The sequence below is a fragment of the Haemorhous mexicanus genome, chromosome 2 (genome assembly GCF_027477595.1).
Source record: "Haemorhous mexicanus isolate bHaeMex1 chromosome 2, bHaeMex1.pri, whole genome shotgun sequence".
NCBI classification, from domain to species: domain Eukaryota; kingdom Metazoa; phylum Chordata; class Aves; order Passeriformes; family Fringillidae; genus Haemorhous; species Haemorhous mexicanus.
Window position 1 is genome coordinate 118,508,063 of NC_082342.1, and position 14,217 is coordinate 118,522,279.

The window sequence follows — 14,217 nt, forward strand, 5'->3', positions numbered from 1 at the left end:
TTTTTCCTCCAGCAATGCTGGTAATACATGTGACTTATGTAATACTTAAAAGCTGTTTTTCTAATATTCCTTTATGGAATAATTTCACTGGATGAGGGATGGCAGGAGTTTTGTTTATTTTAAGGTATAGAAAAGTCTTTGCATACTTCTCTTACTATTGTTATTTTTTCTGTTTAAAACACTTCATCAGTTGTTCTGAAGCAACACCAAGTACAAAGAGTTTTGTATGTTTCCATAATCAGGGAAATGTGTATTCAGTCATAAAATATGGGAATAGCTCATCAGGAGACAATTTAAAAAAAATTGTATGTGTGTGAGTGGTAATGAGAGCTGAATAGTTAAATACACAAAATGCACAACATGGGGCTCAATGCCTGTGTGAAGGGTAAAGAAGAGACAGAAGTAGGGTCCCATCTTCTAACATAGCTGGTTATGCTGAAAATCAAAATTAGTTTCTATGAGAGAGAGAAAAGTAGAGGAAAATTATTATAGTGAGGGGAAACTGTAAAAAGTATTTAATTTTTATAGAGCTGCTGAAAAGCAGCACCACAGACTTAACACTGTTGTATTGTTCAAACAGATAGAAATGCACATCATTAGCAGCTTTCTTCCTTCCTTTTAAAAATTATTCACTGAACATTGACTTCTTTTCCCAGTAGATTGGCCAAGAGTCTCCAGGAAAAATTATTTATTTTATCTCTAATTCCTAGTGGAGCTGCTTCCTCCCACAGTGAATATTCTGAATATTTTTAACCAAACATAGGTTTACTTTTTCAAATTGAGTGAGGAAGATATTAATTCCTTCCCATGCCATTGCCATAAAACCAAATTCACCTGTTCCACTTTCCCTCATTTTGCACTCTCAAAATAAAAACACTACACCAGAATGTACCACATGAGGCTTTGTCTCTGCTCCTGCACATGCTTTAAATAAAAATTCTGACTGCTCAGGACTCTTGGGAAGCTTTGAATAGATCTTTTCATGGAAGGGAGTGGGTGCTGTGATAAATTTCTCATAAAACTGTTCCTTCAGGTTGAGATGCTCCATTACCTTCACAGTTACCTGCAGAATAAATGTGGTTAAACATGTGGGGCCAGAGAGCTGCAGCTGCTGTAATTACTGTGGGATAATATTGGCTGTCTGCACTCAGTAGAAATAATTCTGCTGTTGCTGGAATTGTGTGTCTGCAGGGCTGTGCCTTATTCTGATCATATTGTCCATAACAGTTTATATTCTGGAAATACAATCACTTCAAAGCTCCAAAACTATTAAGGTGCACATTTGATGGTGGTGACATAAAGCAGCTGCTGTTCAGGCCAGAGGAGATGGAGGTTTTCTCTTTAATTAATGAGTTTGTGTTTAAATTTACATGCAGATAGGAGGGGAGATGGGCTATGGTGCTTGATGATATAAAGAGCAGAGGAAAAGTTTATTTGTGCTAAGCCACTGGTCAGCTCCAGGCTATTTATTTATGTGAGATGCACCAGTAAAAGCCTGAGGAAAAAGATTTAAATCCTCCAGACAGCTCCATATATCATGGGCAAAGTTGAATCCTCTTTAATCAGAGCCCCTAAAACTAGCTGGTGATTTAAAATTATCTGCTTGCTTGCCAGCTGAAATGAGGAAAGAAGCTTCTACAGCAATGTATGCAAGCACTCAAATAATCTAAAGCTCAGGCATTAAAGATTATGGCAGTTTTATTCAATATCCTGGAGGATGACAGTTAACAACAGCTGTAGCTGCTCATGCCTAATAAATTCATCAAAGATTAAGAGGGGAAACAATTAAATAAAAACATTGTGTGATCAGTCAGGTCTATACTATTAAATCATAAAAGAGTAGCCATCAAAAAAAACCCAGTCTATGTACACAAAAGCACAGTCCTGTGCTTTTAGTTCATGCATCTATTTACGCCTTATTTGAAAAATAACCAAACCCCAAAAAACAACACAAAATCAAAACAAACAAACAGGTTTATTCCTCCTTTATAAAACTTGAAGATTGCTTAGGTAACATAAGTAGAATTGGTGTGGACAGTTGGCATGAAATATATTTTTGCAGGCTCAGAAACACACACAGGGCAACAAAATGTGTTTTGATTTGGGTAATTTACAGTATCTTTTTTAAAAGGGCCAAACTCATTCAGAAAATCATAGCATTGCACATGTAAGAGCATAATTTCTTTCCTTATACTGAGATTACAGAAGTACAAATAAACTCAGGGTACTGTTGGGTTTAGAGCCAGCAAACCAGGAATGCAGCTGCCTCCAGCATTCAGGACCTACCTGATTTTGGAACACTGGGTTCAATGAGAAACCAACAGGGAACCACAACTCTTGTCCCTGTTTAAAGCTGCAATTGACTCAGCAGATAATCTCAGCTCAGTTTACAAATCCAAAACTGCAACTTCATTTTGTTCAGTCCCTTGTTCCACTCTTCCTCTCCTCTCCTCTCCTCTCCTCTCCTCTCCTCTCCTCTCCTCTCCTCTCCTCTCCTCTCCTCTCCTCTCCTCTCCTCTCCTCTCCTCTCCTCTCCTCTCCTCTCCTCTCCTCTCCTCTCCTCTCCTCTCCTCTCCTCTCCTCTCCTCTCCTCTCCTCTCCTCTCCTCTCCTCTCCCTTTTTTTCACTTTTTCCTTTTTTTTCTTTTTTTCTTTCTTTCTTTCTCTCTTTCTTTCTTTCTCTCTTTTTTTTTTATTTCTCTCTTTCTTTCCACTTGTATCCACCCTATGGTTCTATAAGGAAGAAACAGGAAGTTTGTTGTCTCAGGTACTAATAATTCATGTAAAACATCAAGGAAAATCTGGAGAACTACTGGAGAGCTGTGGCAATATCCCCATTAATGAAACAGAGAGACATTTTGGAATGGAGCAAACACCACAGCATCTAAATTTATCTAGATCTATTTTATTTGAAAATATGCAGAAGGACAATGCTGGTCCATGATAATCCTTAGAGAAAGAGGCTCCAAAATAAAAGCAATTTTTGTTTGTTTGTTTTTACTCTTTTCCTCTCTAATCTTTGAAGAATCAAGTGGAAAATACTCCATGACTTTGGTGGCATTTTAGAGCCATGGAGATGGTGGCTGTGCTGGGCCTCCCACACTTTGAGCAGCTCTGAATTCCACTGACTGAGAGGCAGAGGGACTTATAAGGAACAGATTTATTTACAAAAAATAAATCTGACCTGCCACCAAAGCAGGTGCTTCTATCCCTAACTGAGGAACAGGAGGTGAGGGAGGGTAAAGAAGGATGATATTAGAAATAATGTCTTAGTTTTGAGCTGTCAGTTCTGCACACATTTTGCCAAGCTATGAATCCATCTCTGTCAGAGCTGGAACCACACCAGGTCATAGGACTGGAAATGTTTATGAATGTCCTCAGCTCCATGCACAGAGATAATCTCAGATATTCTTTATTGAAGTCTAAACAGATTATGTGTCTAAATAAAATAGAAAACATCTCATGTAAGGCTGCTGGCTTGTTTTATAAATTCTCAAATTTAATTTTGGGGGGTGGAAAAAGCCCATAACAAACAACAAAACAGAAGGGAAAGGGAAAACCAACTGCTTTGGAACTGAAGAAAACTTCAGAGCTGCAAGCTTGACTTTATGATAAGACACATTTCTGTGAGCTTTGAGGAGCCTGGAATTATAGAATAAATATCACAGCAGCCTCCCTCACCTTGGACAACACTTCCTATGGATTTTATGGCTTTTTCTTTCTTTGTGTCAGGAAAAAATGGGAATATCAAACACCTTAATTCTTCATGAGCAACATCATATATGGTGGCACTTCAGAAACTTTGCCACTAATTTTTTCTGCCAGGAAATGACTCATGATGGCCTCTCAAGGTATCATGAAGGCTGAGTACCTTGAGTGGGTGATACTTGGAGAACTGAAATCCTGACCCTTCCCTCCACATCTCCTTTCCTCATGTCATCTTTGGGCTGGGTATCAAAAGCCTTCCCAGGAATATGACTGCAGGGCAGAGTTTAAGCAGGTTCTAGCACACTTCCCATGCCCTGAGCAGCAGCCTGGTTTGTTTGAGGATGTTGTAGCAATGCCATAAATCCGAGTTATAGATTTCTGTCCCCTTTGGCTCTGTGGGGAGCTCTCTCCCCTTCCATGCACAGGTCACACTGGAAACTTGCTTAGCAGAGGCAATTCTATCCAGGGGAGGTGACAAGTACCGCTGGCAAGAGCTGATTTGTTCTGTATTACCATTTGGCACAGGATGAGAACAGCCATCTGTTCTCTTAATTTCGATCAACCCAATTTAGGCTGCAATAACACAACGCCGTTAGATGTGCTTCCAACAAAGGAAAAATCAAATATGGTTTTTTAAATCATCTTGGGGGTAACATTGCCCCTGTTAAAGACTACTAGCGTGCTAGGGGAAAAGGGCACGATAAGAGAATAATTAACATTGTGATTTTAAAATATTCTCATTTTCATACAAGAATAGGATGCGCTAATTCAACAGGAAAGTGTTCACATTTTCTTATGAATTATACATGAGAACAATCTCACATAGGCAACCTAAACAGAATTTTATTTTAGTCTCTAATATTATGCAGTCTAATGGAAGACATTAAAACCTTACATAAGAGCAATTTCATAATTGTTAATGTGGCCTCTTCTCACTTAGAGAAATGAACACATGATTTGCTAACACTGCCCAACTTTAAGGAAGTCAGTAGGTTATTTAGGGCACTGGTCAGCAGACAATAAAATCAGGGGTATGTTTCAAAGATTTTGTGGGTTTTGGGGCCCTTGGTCAAGCCTAAGTATGACCCAGTTTCCTCCACCACTTCTTTGTGTTCTTTAGGACAGTGAGATCCATCTCTTTGGGGTCCCTCTCTTTATCTCCAAACCAAGTGGTTTGCTAATATCTCAGATGAAGACATGGATTTAGAGTTTTCATTAGGAAATTAAATTTTTTTAAGAAAAGCTTTTGGCAAAATATGCCAGCTGTTATAATATTGGTGTAATGGTAAAAGATGGCACAGCTTGTGTTAAAGAGCTTTGATTTGAACACTGAGGTTTTCATACCAATAATTCCAGTTTTAGGACAGTCAGGTGAGAGGTCACATCTACAGAAGGAAGGGAATCCCTAAATCCATGACTCTGAAAAGGAGTTCACAGTTTTCCATGATGGATTCAATTGAACAGAGGAAAATGGAGACATTTTGCATTCACTATGAACAGAACCAGAAATTTCAGAACTGAATTTATCTGCATGATCCAAGCTTGAAAAGGAACTTCAAAAAGTTGTTAAGGTGTTGAGTGAAAAACTACAGGAGTATTTCAAGATATGAATAATTCAGAGTAAATGATTTAGGAAGTTCAATCTGTGTAACTAATTAAGGAGAAAGATGGTATAAGAGGTAATTTCCTCATCTTCTGTAAAGACTTAAATGGGCAGAAGATTTCTGGCTGTGGAGGAAATCTTTAATGAAGGCACAGTAAGATCCAATAGCAGGGGCAAAGGCAGGTGGACCCAAACAATACACTCATTTTCAAAAGGAAGAATAATTGGAAGAATTTACCCAGGGCTATCACATGCTCTGCACTTACAAGAAATCTTTAATCATGACTAATCTCTTTTTAAAAAAGCTAGAGTGTAACTTCCAGATATGGACTTGGGCAGGGGTTAATGGCAAAAGGATGGAAGTTGAAAATAAATGACTCTAATGGTCTTTCTAGTTCTTGGATCTATATATTTTCTGTCTCACCATGAGGCAGAGTTATGTATTGTGTTGGATGCTGGGGAAAGAGTTATGGGTTCCATTCCCTGGCTTTCCACTGACTTGTATGAACTGTATGAATCCACGTGTCTCAGAGAATTTAAATTAAATAATTTAATAATTAAATTTTCATAAAATCATAGAATGCTTTGGACTGGAAGGGACCTTAAAGGACATGTAATTCAAACCCCCTGCCATGGCAGGGACACCTTCCACTAGGCCAGGTTGCTCAGAGCCCCATCCAGCCTGGCCTTGGGTTTAAATTCTATTTTTAAACATGTTTAAATATTATTTTAAATGGTAATATATTACTATGATTGCCCACACTACCAAAGCAAGAGATAGTGAGGGTTTCTGGAAGCCTTTGAAGTCTTTGAATGAGACACATATTCCAGATATTGCACTGAGTTTTCAAAGGCATCAAGCATTGAAAGCCAAAAGAGATTTCAACATCTCTGTAAATCAGATGCTGAAATTATTATAATCAAGTATTCAAGGAATTAATACAAACACTGCTGAGGAGGAATAATAAATGGGAATTATGAGCTATATTTTGACAGTGGTTTTTTTTAATTGTTGTGAAGGAGGCTTTTCTATCTTCTTCCTCCCTTGAAGCCTGCTAACAGCCAAACAAACAAAAAGCTTCAGTTGATTTGAAAGGATTTTTCCCCTTTAGAAAAACCTTTATTTGGCATATTAAGCAGGTGAGTCAAAAAAATTAGACCTCATTAGAGCAAAGCAGGGGTGATGAAATTAAATTTGCCTGGAGAAGAAAGCCCTGCCCTGGATCAACAGGGCAGTGGGAGCTTGTCTGTCCCATCCTGGTGCTTTTCTAAACACTTTTTGAAGTACAGAAGGCAGAGCACTCAACACTTCAGCTTTGTCACAGCTGACAGCCTGTCGGGTTTAATGAAAATGCTCTCAGTTTAGAAGATGACAGAAATTACATGCATTTCCCCTTTTATTTCTCTGCCATCTCTTTCTGTCTCACATTTCTGCAGGAGAAGGAGGGGTTGGTTATTAAAAGCATTACATAAATATGCAAAATATGTTAAGAAGAAAAGAGGAAAGGGAAAATCTTTAGCCCTGCAATTATACACAATGTCTGTTGGTGGGAAATGTGGGATAACATCTGATGTGTGGCAATAACTATTTACTTTTAGCTATCTTTGAAGAGGGTGAGGGAAAAATCTCTAGATAATGCTTTAAGTGAAGGTTTTATTGTACAATTGCCTGAGTAATTTCCAACAGGAAGATGATCTAAGCAGTGTTAGATAGCTTGAGTGTGTTCATAACTTCTCCAGAAAATACAGCTAGATAACACTGAGCAATTTCTTGGCTCTGCAAAGCTTTTACATTCCTCTTTTATTAAGTGTCAGGCTTTTAATAAGTGTGTCTGCTCTCACAGAGCCAAAAGTGTAACTGCATCTGAGGAAACTCACTGCCAGGGCTGAGCAGGAAAGGCTTCACCTGCAAGTATCAGTCAGTGCTCTGAGATCTGGGGATAGCCCACAAATCCTTTAAATTCATCACTCAGCCACTCCACATCCTCATCCTCATCCACAATCCACACCCCAGCTGTGATTCCAGAATTGTGCACTAGAGTTTAAAGGGAAGCTCTGAATTTGATCTTCTCACTTAATTTACATGGCAGCTTTTTTCATGCTTATCCTGAGAGGAGAGACAAATTTGATTACCAACAATGCCCTGTGTAGGCCATCTCTCAAAACTGTGCAGAGCATCTGAAAATAGTGACAGCTGTGGAAGAGCACAGAGGAAGGGATTTATTTTTAAACTTTAACCTGTGATCTTTAACTTGTGATATTTAACTTGTGCCTACTAGTAGTGTCCAAAGGTGTGAAATGGGATAATGGAGAAATGGGATTAAGAAGAGAAGTGGAATTATATGTATTCAGGAAAGCTGAAGATGGGGCCCAGAAAGAGAAAGCTGCAGGAAGCCTTCACATGCATGAGGGGCTCATTTCTGCCTCTCTGCTGTTTAGGCTCCACTCATTTGACACAAATGCACAGCAGGTACAGATTTACTGGAGGAACCAAAACAATCCCAACCCCCCCATAAACACCTTTTTATCTGTTCCTGGGCCTGGGGTGTGGTTGCAGCCTCTCCACTGCCATCCACCCTGGCTGAGTTTGGTACCAGAGTCACATCCCAGCTGGGAAACCCTGATGTAAGCCTTGCCTGGGCTGCAGAGGATGTGTGTGCAAGGAGCAGGCAGGGCTGGGGCATGGCTGAGGGCACAGGGCTGGACCCCTGTGCTGCCTGGATGCAGAGCTGGTGGATGCTCACACAGCTGGAAACAAAAGCAAGGCAGGGCTGTCTTTGCAGCATCCCCAAGCCAAGCCTTTCAATGTGATTCCCATCTCCTGGAGCTGTCATTTTGTGCTGCCCACGGAGCATAAGGGAGACAACTGTGCCTCAATTACCTGTAGTTCTTATAACACATTCCCTGGAAAAGGTGGATTTGCTTTATGAATATTTCAGGAGTGCAGAAACTGCTTGTGAACCAAAGTCTGACATCTCGTGGTTTTCAAATCAAAATTCTAAATATCCTTCTAACCTCAATTCAGGGGTAAAGGCAAACCTTGTTGAAGGGTACAGATGTTGAGTAGCACTATTTGATAAGAACTTAGAGTGGCCAAAATGGTTTTGAGTAATGTATACACTCAGACAGTGTTCTGAGTAATTAGGAATGTGAAAGGAAAAGGAAAAAACCCTCAGCACAGGGCAGAACATTAGAGCAAGCAGTTACAGCATATCTTATTGGTTTAACTTATTGCTGCTACGTGTCTGTATCATTTCATCCAAGCTTTACAACTGAAATATTAAAATGTAAGATGTAAGATAGCTTTGCTTTTTTTTATGTAAGCTTTTCAATGCCACATTTCAGACATCTGGCTGTGAAACTGAAATATTACCCATTCAGGTGGTTTTACTACTGCACTCCACAATATCTTTGTTCCCAAGTCTTCTCTATGCAATAAATTTAAGTTTTCAGAGGCATATGAAGTCAGTATGGCTCCTGTGTAAGAAAGAACCAGATTTACCTAGTCTGTAAATCCGTAAATCCACCTGGGCTGGAGTACATTGTTGCTCATGGCAGAGGAGAGAGCACTTCCCATCCAGTTCTCCCTCCCCCTTTGCATTTTCCCTTGCTCAGTTCTTCATCAGCAAAGAGCTCAACAACACCTTTTATGCCTCAGTTATGGTTATTTATATTCACAGAACCCCAGGATCCCTGAGGCTGGAAAAGCCCTCCCAGCCTGTGGAGTGCCAGCTGTGCCCCGTGGCCACCTTGTCCCCAGCCCAGAGCACTCAGTGCCACCTCCAGGGGACACCTGCAGGGATGGGCACTGCAGAGCTCCCTGGGCAGCCCCTGCCAAGGCCTGAGCACCCTTTCCATGGGCAAATTCCTGCTGCTGGCCAAGCTGAGCCTGCCCTGGCCCAGCTTAAAGTTATTTCCTCTCCTGTCCCTGTTCCCTGGGAGCAGAGCCTGACTCCATCTGGCTTCCCCCTCCTGTCAGGGAGATTTAGAGAGAAATAACATCACCCCTGAGCCTCCTTTTCTCTGCACTAACCAACCCCACAACTTATTTAACCCTGCTGTTGTCATTTAATAATTCTGGACACTTGCAAGGATGGGAGAGATGGGCTGGTGGTGTTTTAGTTAATGTTCTCTGCTTTGAGGGTCAGACCAGTGACATTAAATGTTTGGTTTTTTTTTTTTTTTTCAATTTCTTTTATATTATGGTTTAAAGGATATCACCCTCTGTAATGAAACCATTTCCTTTCTGTCTTCTCTCAGCTGGATTGCTTTCCCACTGATGCATCTGTGAGCAAGCATCCTGACTACACTTAACTATTAAAAAGTCATTGTTCAAGCAGAGCTCTGAAGAAAAGGAATTCTTTCTTACTGCATATTACTGGATATTAGTTCATTGTGGGTTTCACCCTTGTGTATTTCTCCCCTAATTCTGGAGCCTGATATATTTTATAATACCTAGGTACATGTACATATGTTGTAAGAGCTACGGAGAAATTTAACAGACATGAAAAAGAAAAGACATTCACATTTACCTCAGTGTAAAAGTTTTGGAAAAGCACACACAGCATAGACTACAGTATTTTTAAAGTGGACATATTAAGCAGGCGAGGCTTAAGTTTTCAATGCATTTTAAACAAGATATTTCAATGTATTGCATGATGGAAAGGGCATTAGAGCCAACATGTACCATGCTGATTTTAGGGGGGTTTGTGTCCTTGCTTTTAAAGTGGGCATGAAACAGAACAGAGACAGTTCTGTGGGTGCCAAATGATCAAAACTGCTCATGTGACCACATAAACCATGGTATTTTCCACATAGTCTATGGCTAATAACTTTAAAAAATCCTATTTGAAGAAAATCTAACCTGTAATACTTTGATTTTGAGAGAACAGTGGTAGAAACTCTGACCTTGAACATGTCAGACTTGTTTGGTTTAGAGATTGTGGCTTTGCTGGGCAGGGCAGAGTCGGACTGCTGCTCACACTGGAGCTGTTTAACTTGCAGGCATTGCAGGTGGGAGCAGCTTCCCTGCCTCTCTAACCCCTACAGCTCTGCTGCTGAACTGCATCAGATCACCCTACAACATTGAACTACACTGGGTTAATGCATTGGTTCTTTACTCCTTATTTTACTTCAGATGCTCCTTGCACATTTGTTAATAGTCATACAGACCATGGCACATTTCTTTCCCCCACATTTTCCTTAAAGATCCCTCTGTTTCTGCACACGAAGTGCAAATGAAATATAGATGAATTTATTATACCTTTTATGCATTTACAGTGAGCACTTGGCGAGCTTGGAATTGGCAGCTTCAAACCTGGCAACAAAAAAAAATCTTCAGTCCCTGTGTCCTCCATCCTTCAGTGTGAGAGTAACAACCTGCAGATATTTTAAACCCTGCAAATTCTTGTGTCTTTCAGGACCTAGATTTCTCATCACATCCACGGGAGCCTTGTATATTTTAGATGTACAAAACGAAGATGGACTGTACAACTACCGCTGCATCACAAGGCACAGATACACCGGAGAAACGCGGCAGAGCAACAGCGCCAGACTTTTTGTATCAGGTGCTCCTTTTCTGCATCTTGCTACATGAAATGAAATGCTGCCTGTGTCTCTCTCTAGTGTGCTCAGCTGGCAAGGCATGTTCTAGTGTGCTTTCTGTCAAATGGAAGTGGGGAGCTGCTGTCAAATGAGATGGGCCATTTAAAAACCCTGAATTTTTTTTTAAATATGTTTTTCACATCTTAGTGGCTGTATCCTGAAGGCCCCTAGGGTGCACCTGCATTCAGCACAGTGATTTTTAGCAGGTTTAGAGTATTTATACAGGGACTGTGGATGGGATTTATCCCTTGTTGCTATAGGACACGCAGTTTTTTAAGGTAAAAAAGAGAATTTTTAATTTCTGACTCTAACATTTATAGATTTCTAAAAGTGACAGTGAATTGGAGGGTGACAGTGCCACCTCTCCAATGACACTGGACAAACCAACAGTCTATCAAATTTTTCTTTTTCTATAAAAGAATGTAAAACAATAAGTTATTTATATAAAGTGTGTGAGAAAGTTCAATATAAGAATGTAAACATCATAAATTTTTAAAAAACTTAAAAAAAAGCAAAGTAACAATCCCTCCTAAACTGGACTTGTGCAGGGGAACTTAATCACCTTAACCTCACTGTTTAGCTACAGAAGAGGAACACTTCTGGGGGTGATGTACCTGCCCTGCTTTGGGCTGATCTGAACTACCCCATGCTGCCTGTTCCTCTCTGTTGACCTCAGCAGGAGTTCAGGACATGGCACTCAGCTGTAAATATTTCCACCTCAGGATTCTCAGGTTACCTGAGGAGCATTTCAGCCTTCCTTTTCATTCATCTCATTCCTACCTGTACTAATGTAAGCAAATATTAAAGTATCTATGATCCTATAGGTTTAAACAAAGGAAGAGAAAAAAGTAAAAAAGATTTTTTATCTCCCCCACAAAATTATTTCAGAGATAAATAATGAAAACTACCTTTAAAAAACTCATCTTTAAAACAATAACCTATAGGTTAACATAACCCATAAATACAACTATAGGAAAAGCTTATAAAAAGTAAGGGAGATTTCACAATTGAAAATTTCCCCAGGTGACTGCTATGCATAAAAATTTAAAACCACAAAAAATATTTACTTTTTAAAAAGTCTCTATAACATTAACAAAAAAAAACTTCTCTCCCTAAGTAAACTAAAAAAAGACTATTCTAAAAGTAGTAAACTAAAATCTTAAATTTTTTTCTTTACGATATCATTAAGAAAGAATTATAAAGAGAAAAGAAGTGTCCTAAAAGTTTTATTCTAATCCTTTTTACTCTTCCTTTTAATTACTCTTAATAAATTTTTCTTTATACTCTTTTATCATTTTAAACCTACTTCACCTTTCTCCTAACCGTACATCACTAAAAGAAATAAATACATTCTAATAAATACACTAGTAATTAACCAAAAAATCTTAAACTGACGAACCAAAACCAGCACACCTGGGGAAAGCAGCACAATCCCCTGCTTCCAGGAGGGATTTCCAGCCAGGAGAAGGTGACCAGAACTGTGCCAGTGCACCCAGGGGTGCTGCAGGCAGACCAGAGCACTGGGAAGCAGCTCTGGCCTGAGTCCCAGGGCAATTTGTGCAGCAGGTGGGAAAGTGAGAAGGTGGATGGGCTATTTTTACTTTTCCTTGTGGATTTAAATGAACTCCTGCTTTCAGTGTGTGTGGTGGACACTTGGGTTCCTCACAGTCACCACACACTCAGGGCTCTCAATACATTGCTGCTCCAACACAGATTTTTCCCCATTTTTTCCTCAGTGAGAGGCAGTGCCAGTTGTGGGTGAGGTGAAGGAGGAGCTGATCCCAAGCCTGGGTCTGGGACTTGCTCTCAAACCTTTCTGTGTAGGGTAGGCACTTCTCCAGCTCCCCTTCCTATCCCTCATTTGCTGCTTGTCCATAACTGCTCCCTTTGTTTGCAGGTCAGCAAACCCAGAGTGCTTTTCCTACATCCACAGAGCTCACTGAGGCTGTAGCCCAGACTTTCTCTTTCTCCCATATCTTTACCCTGAATATACCATCCCACTAAAAGCCCCACATTGCTTTTTCTCCTTTTCCCTGTTGCTAAGTTTCCTTTAAGGCCAGTCAGGATTTGGTGGCTTTCCCAGTCTGACAGTGGGGTCATTCCCCTTTTGACCCTTTCCTCTCCTCTTCTGTCAGAATAAAACTCCATGGTCAGTTCTCAGCTCTCCACCCCTCTGCCTGAGAGCCCTAAAGGAGACAGAGGTGAGCACAAGGTTTTCCATTATTTACCTGCTTCTTGCCCTCCTCCAAAATGGACATTGTTGAGGTATCTTGGAGCCCTCTGAACACATAGGCCAGTACATAAATATAGGAATGATAAAAATTAAAAAAAAAAAAAGGGATTGTTCAGGTTAGAATCACTTACCAGTCTTTGACAGGTGTCCCCTGTGGGTAGAACTCTTGCCTCTGCTTTCCCCAACCAGATGAAGAAGTTCTCCTGCACAATAATCTGCCTGCTGTGGTCTTCTGAGAACAGGCAGGATTCCACCCTTTCAGCTGGCTCCATAATATGGTCTGCTTCCGTGTGAAATCATGTTAAGGCTGAGCCAGTGGGAACATAAATAAAATCAGGCTTGTATCTTGGTTACCACAGGAAAAATTCTGGTTATCTCACTGAACAAAAGGGGGGAAATGAAAGCTCTGCCTTGTTTGAAATTTAGGACAAACAAACACCTTAAAGGGTGTTCTCTGTCTAGAGCTGCCTCTTCTATTCTTCTCCACAGACCAAATTGAAATAGCAAAATTTACCTGTGTGCAATAACTGGCTTTTTTAATTCAACAGGGTTAATTATTCTTGATCAGGGCTAGAGTGGGCTCTGATTTCCAGCCCTGTTAATCTACTGAGCAAGTGCAGCCATCAGGGGCAGAGTTTGTCTCTTAATATTTCTCTAACAGGTTTTCCTTTTTCTTTACTGGAATTTGTATTTTTAAAGAGTTATTCCTTTAAGAACTGGGATCTGAGAATCCATGAACATAGTTCTGAAAAGTTTCCCTGCATGAGACTTACCTTTTTGCCTGCCTTTTCCATCCATATTTGTTCCTCACTTTTTTGGGATGAAATAGCTTGTGGTGGATGTTTCTCATGTTTCCTGGCCACATTTAACACAAGTTAACTTTCATTCTTGGTTTGAAACAGTGAGACTGTTAACTTGCAAATAATAGCAAATAAAATAAAAAAAAAGAACAAAAATGGTGAATAATTAATATGCCTATAATAATATAAAAAAAAAGAAGTTCCAAATTTCATTTTGAGTAAAAACATCTCCTTGAAATTACATGGCCTTTCTAAATAAAATTAACCCAA

The 14,217-nt window shown here is 39.9% G+C and overlaps 1 protein-coding gene across 1 annotated transcript in view; it reads left to right on the forward strand.

Moving 5' to 3' along the window:
• Positions 1–14,217, forward strand: part of DSCAM (DS cell adhesion molecule) — a 498,888-nt gene that overhangs the window by 251,685 nt on the left and 232,986 nt on the right. The window contains exon 4 of the mRNA XM_059840105.1: positions 10,731–10,877. Coding sequence (XP_059696088.1) covers positions 10,731–10,877 — 147 coding nt within the window. The remainder of the gene's footprint in view (positions 1–10,730; positions 10,878–14,217) is intronic.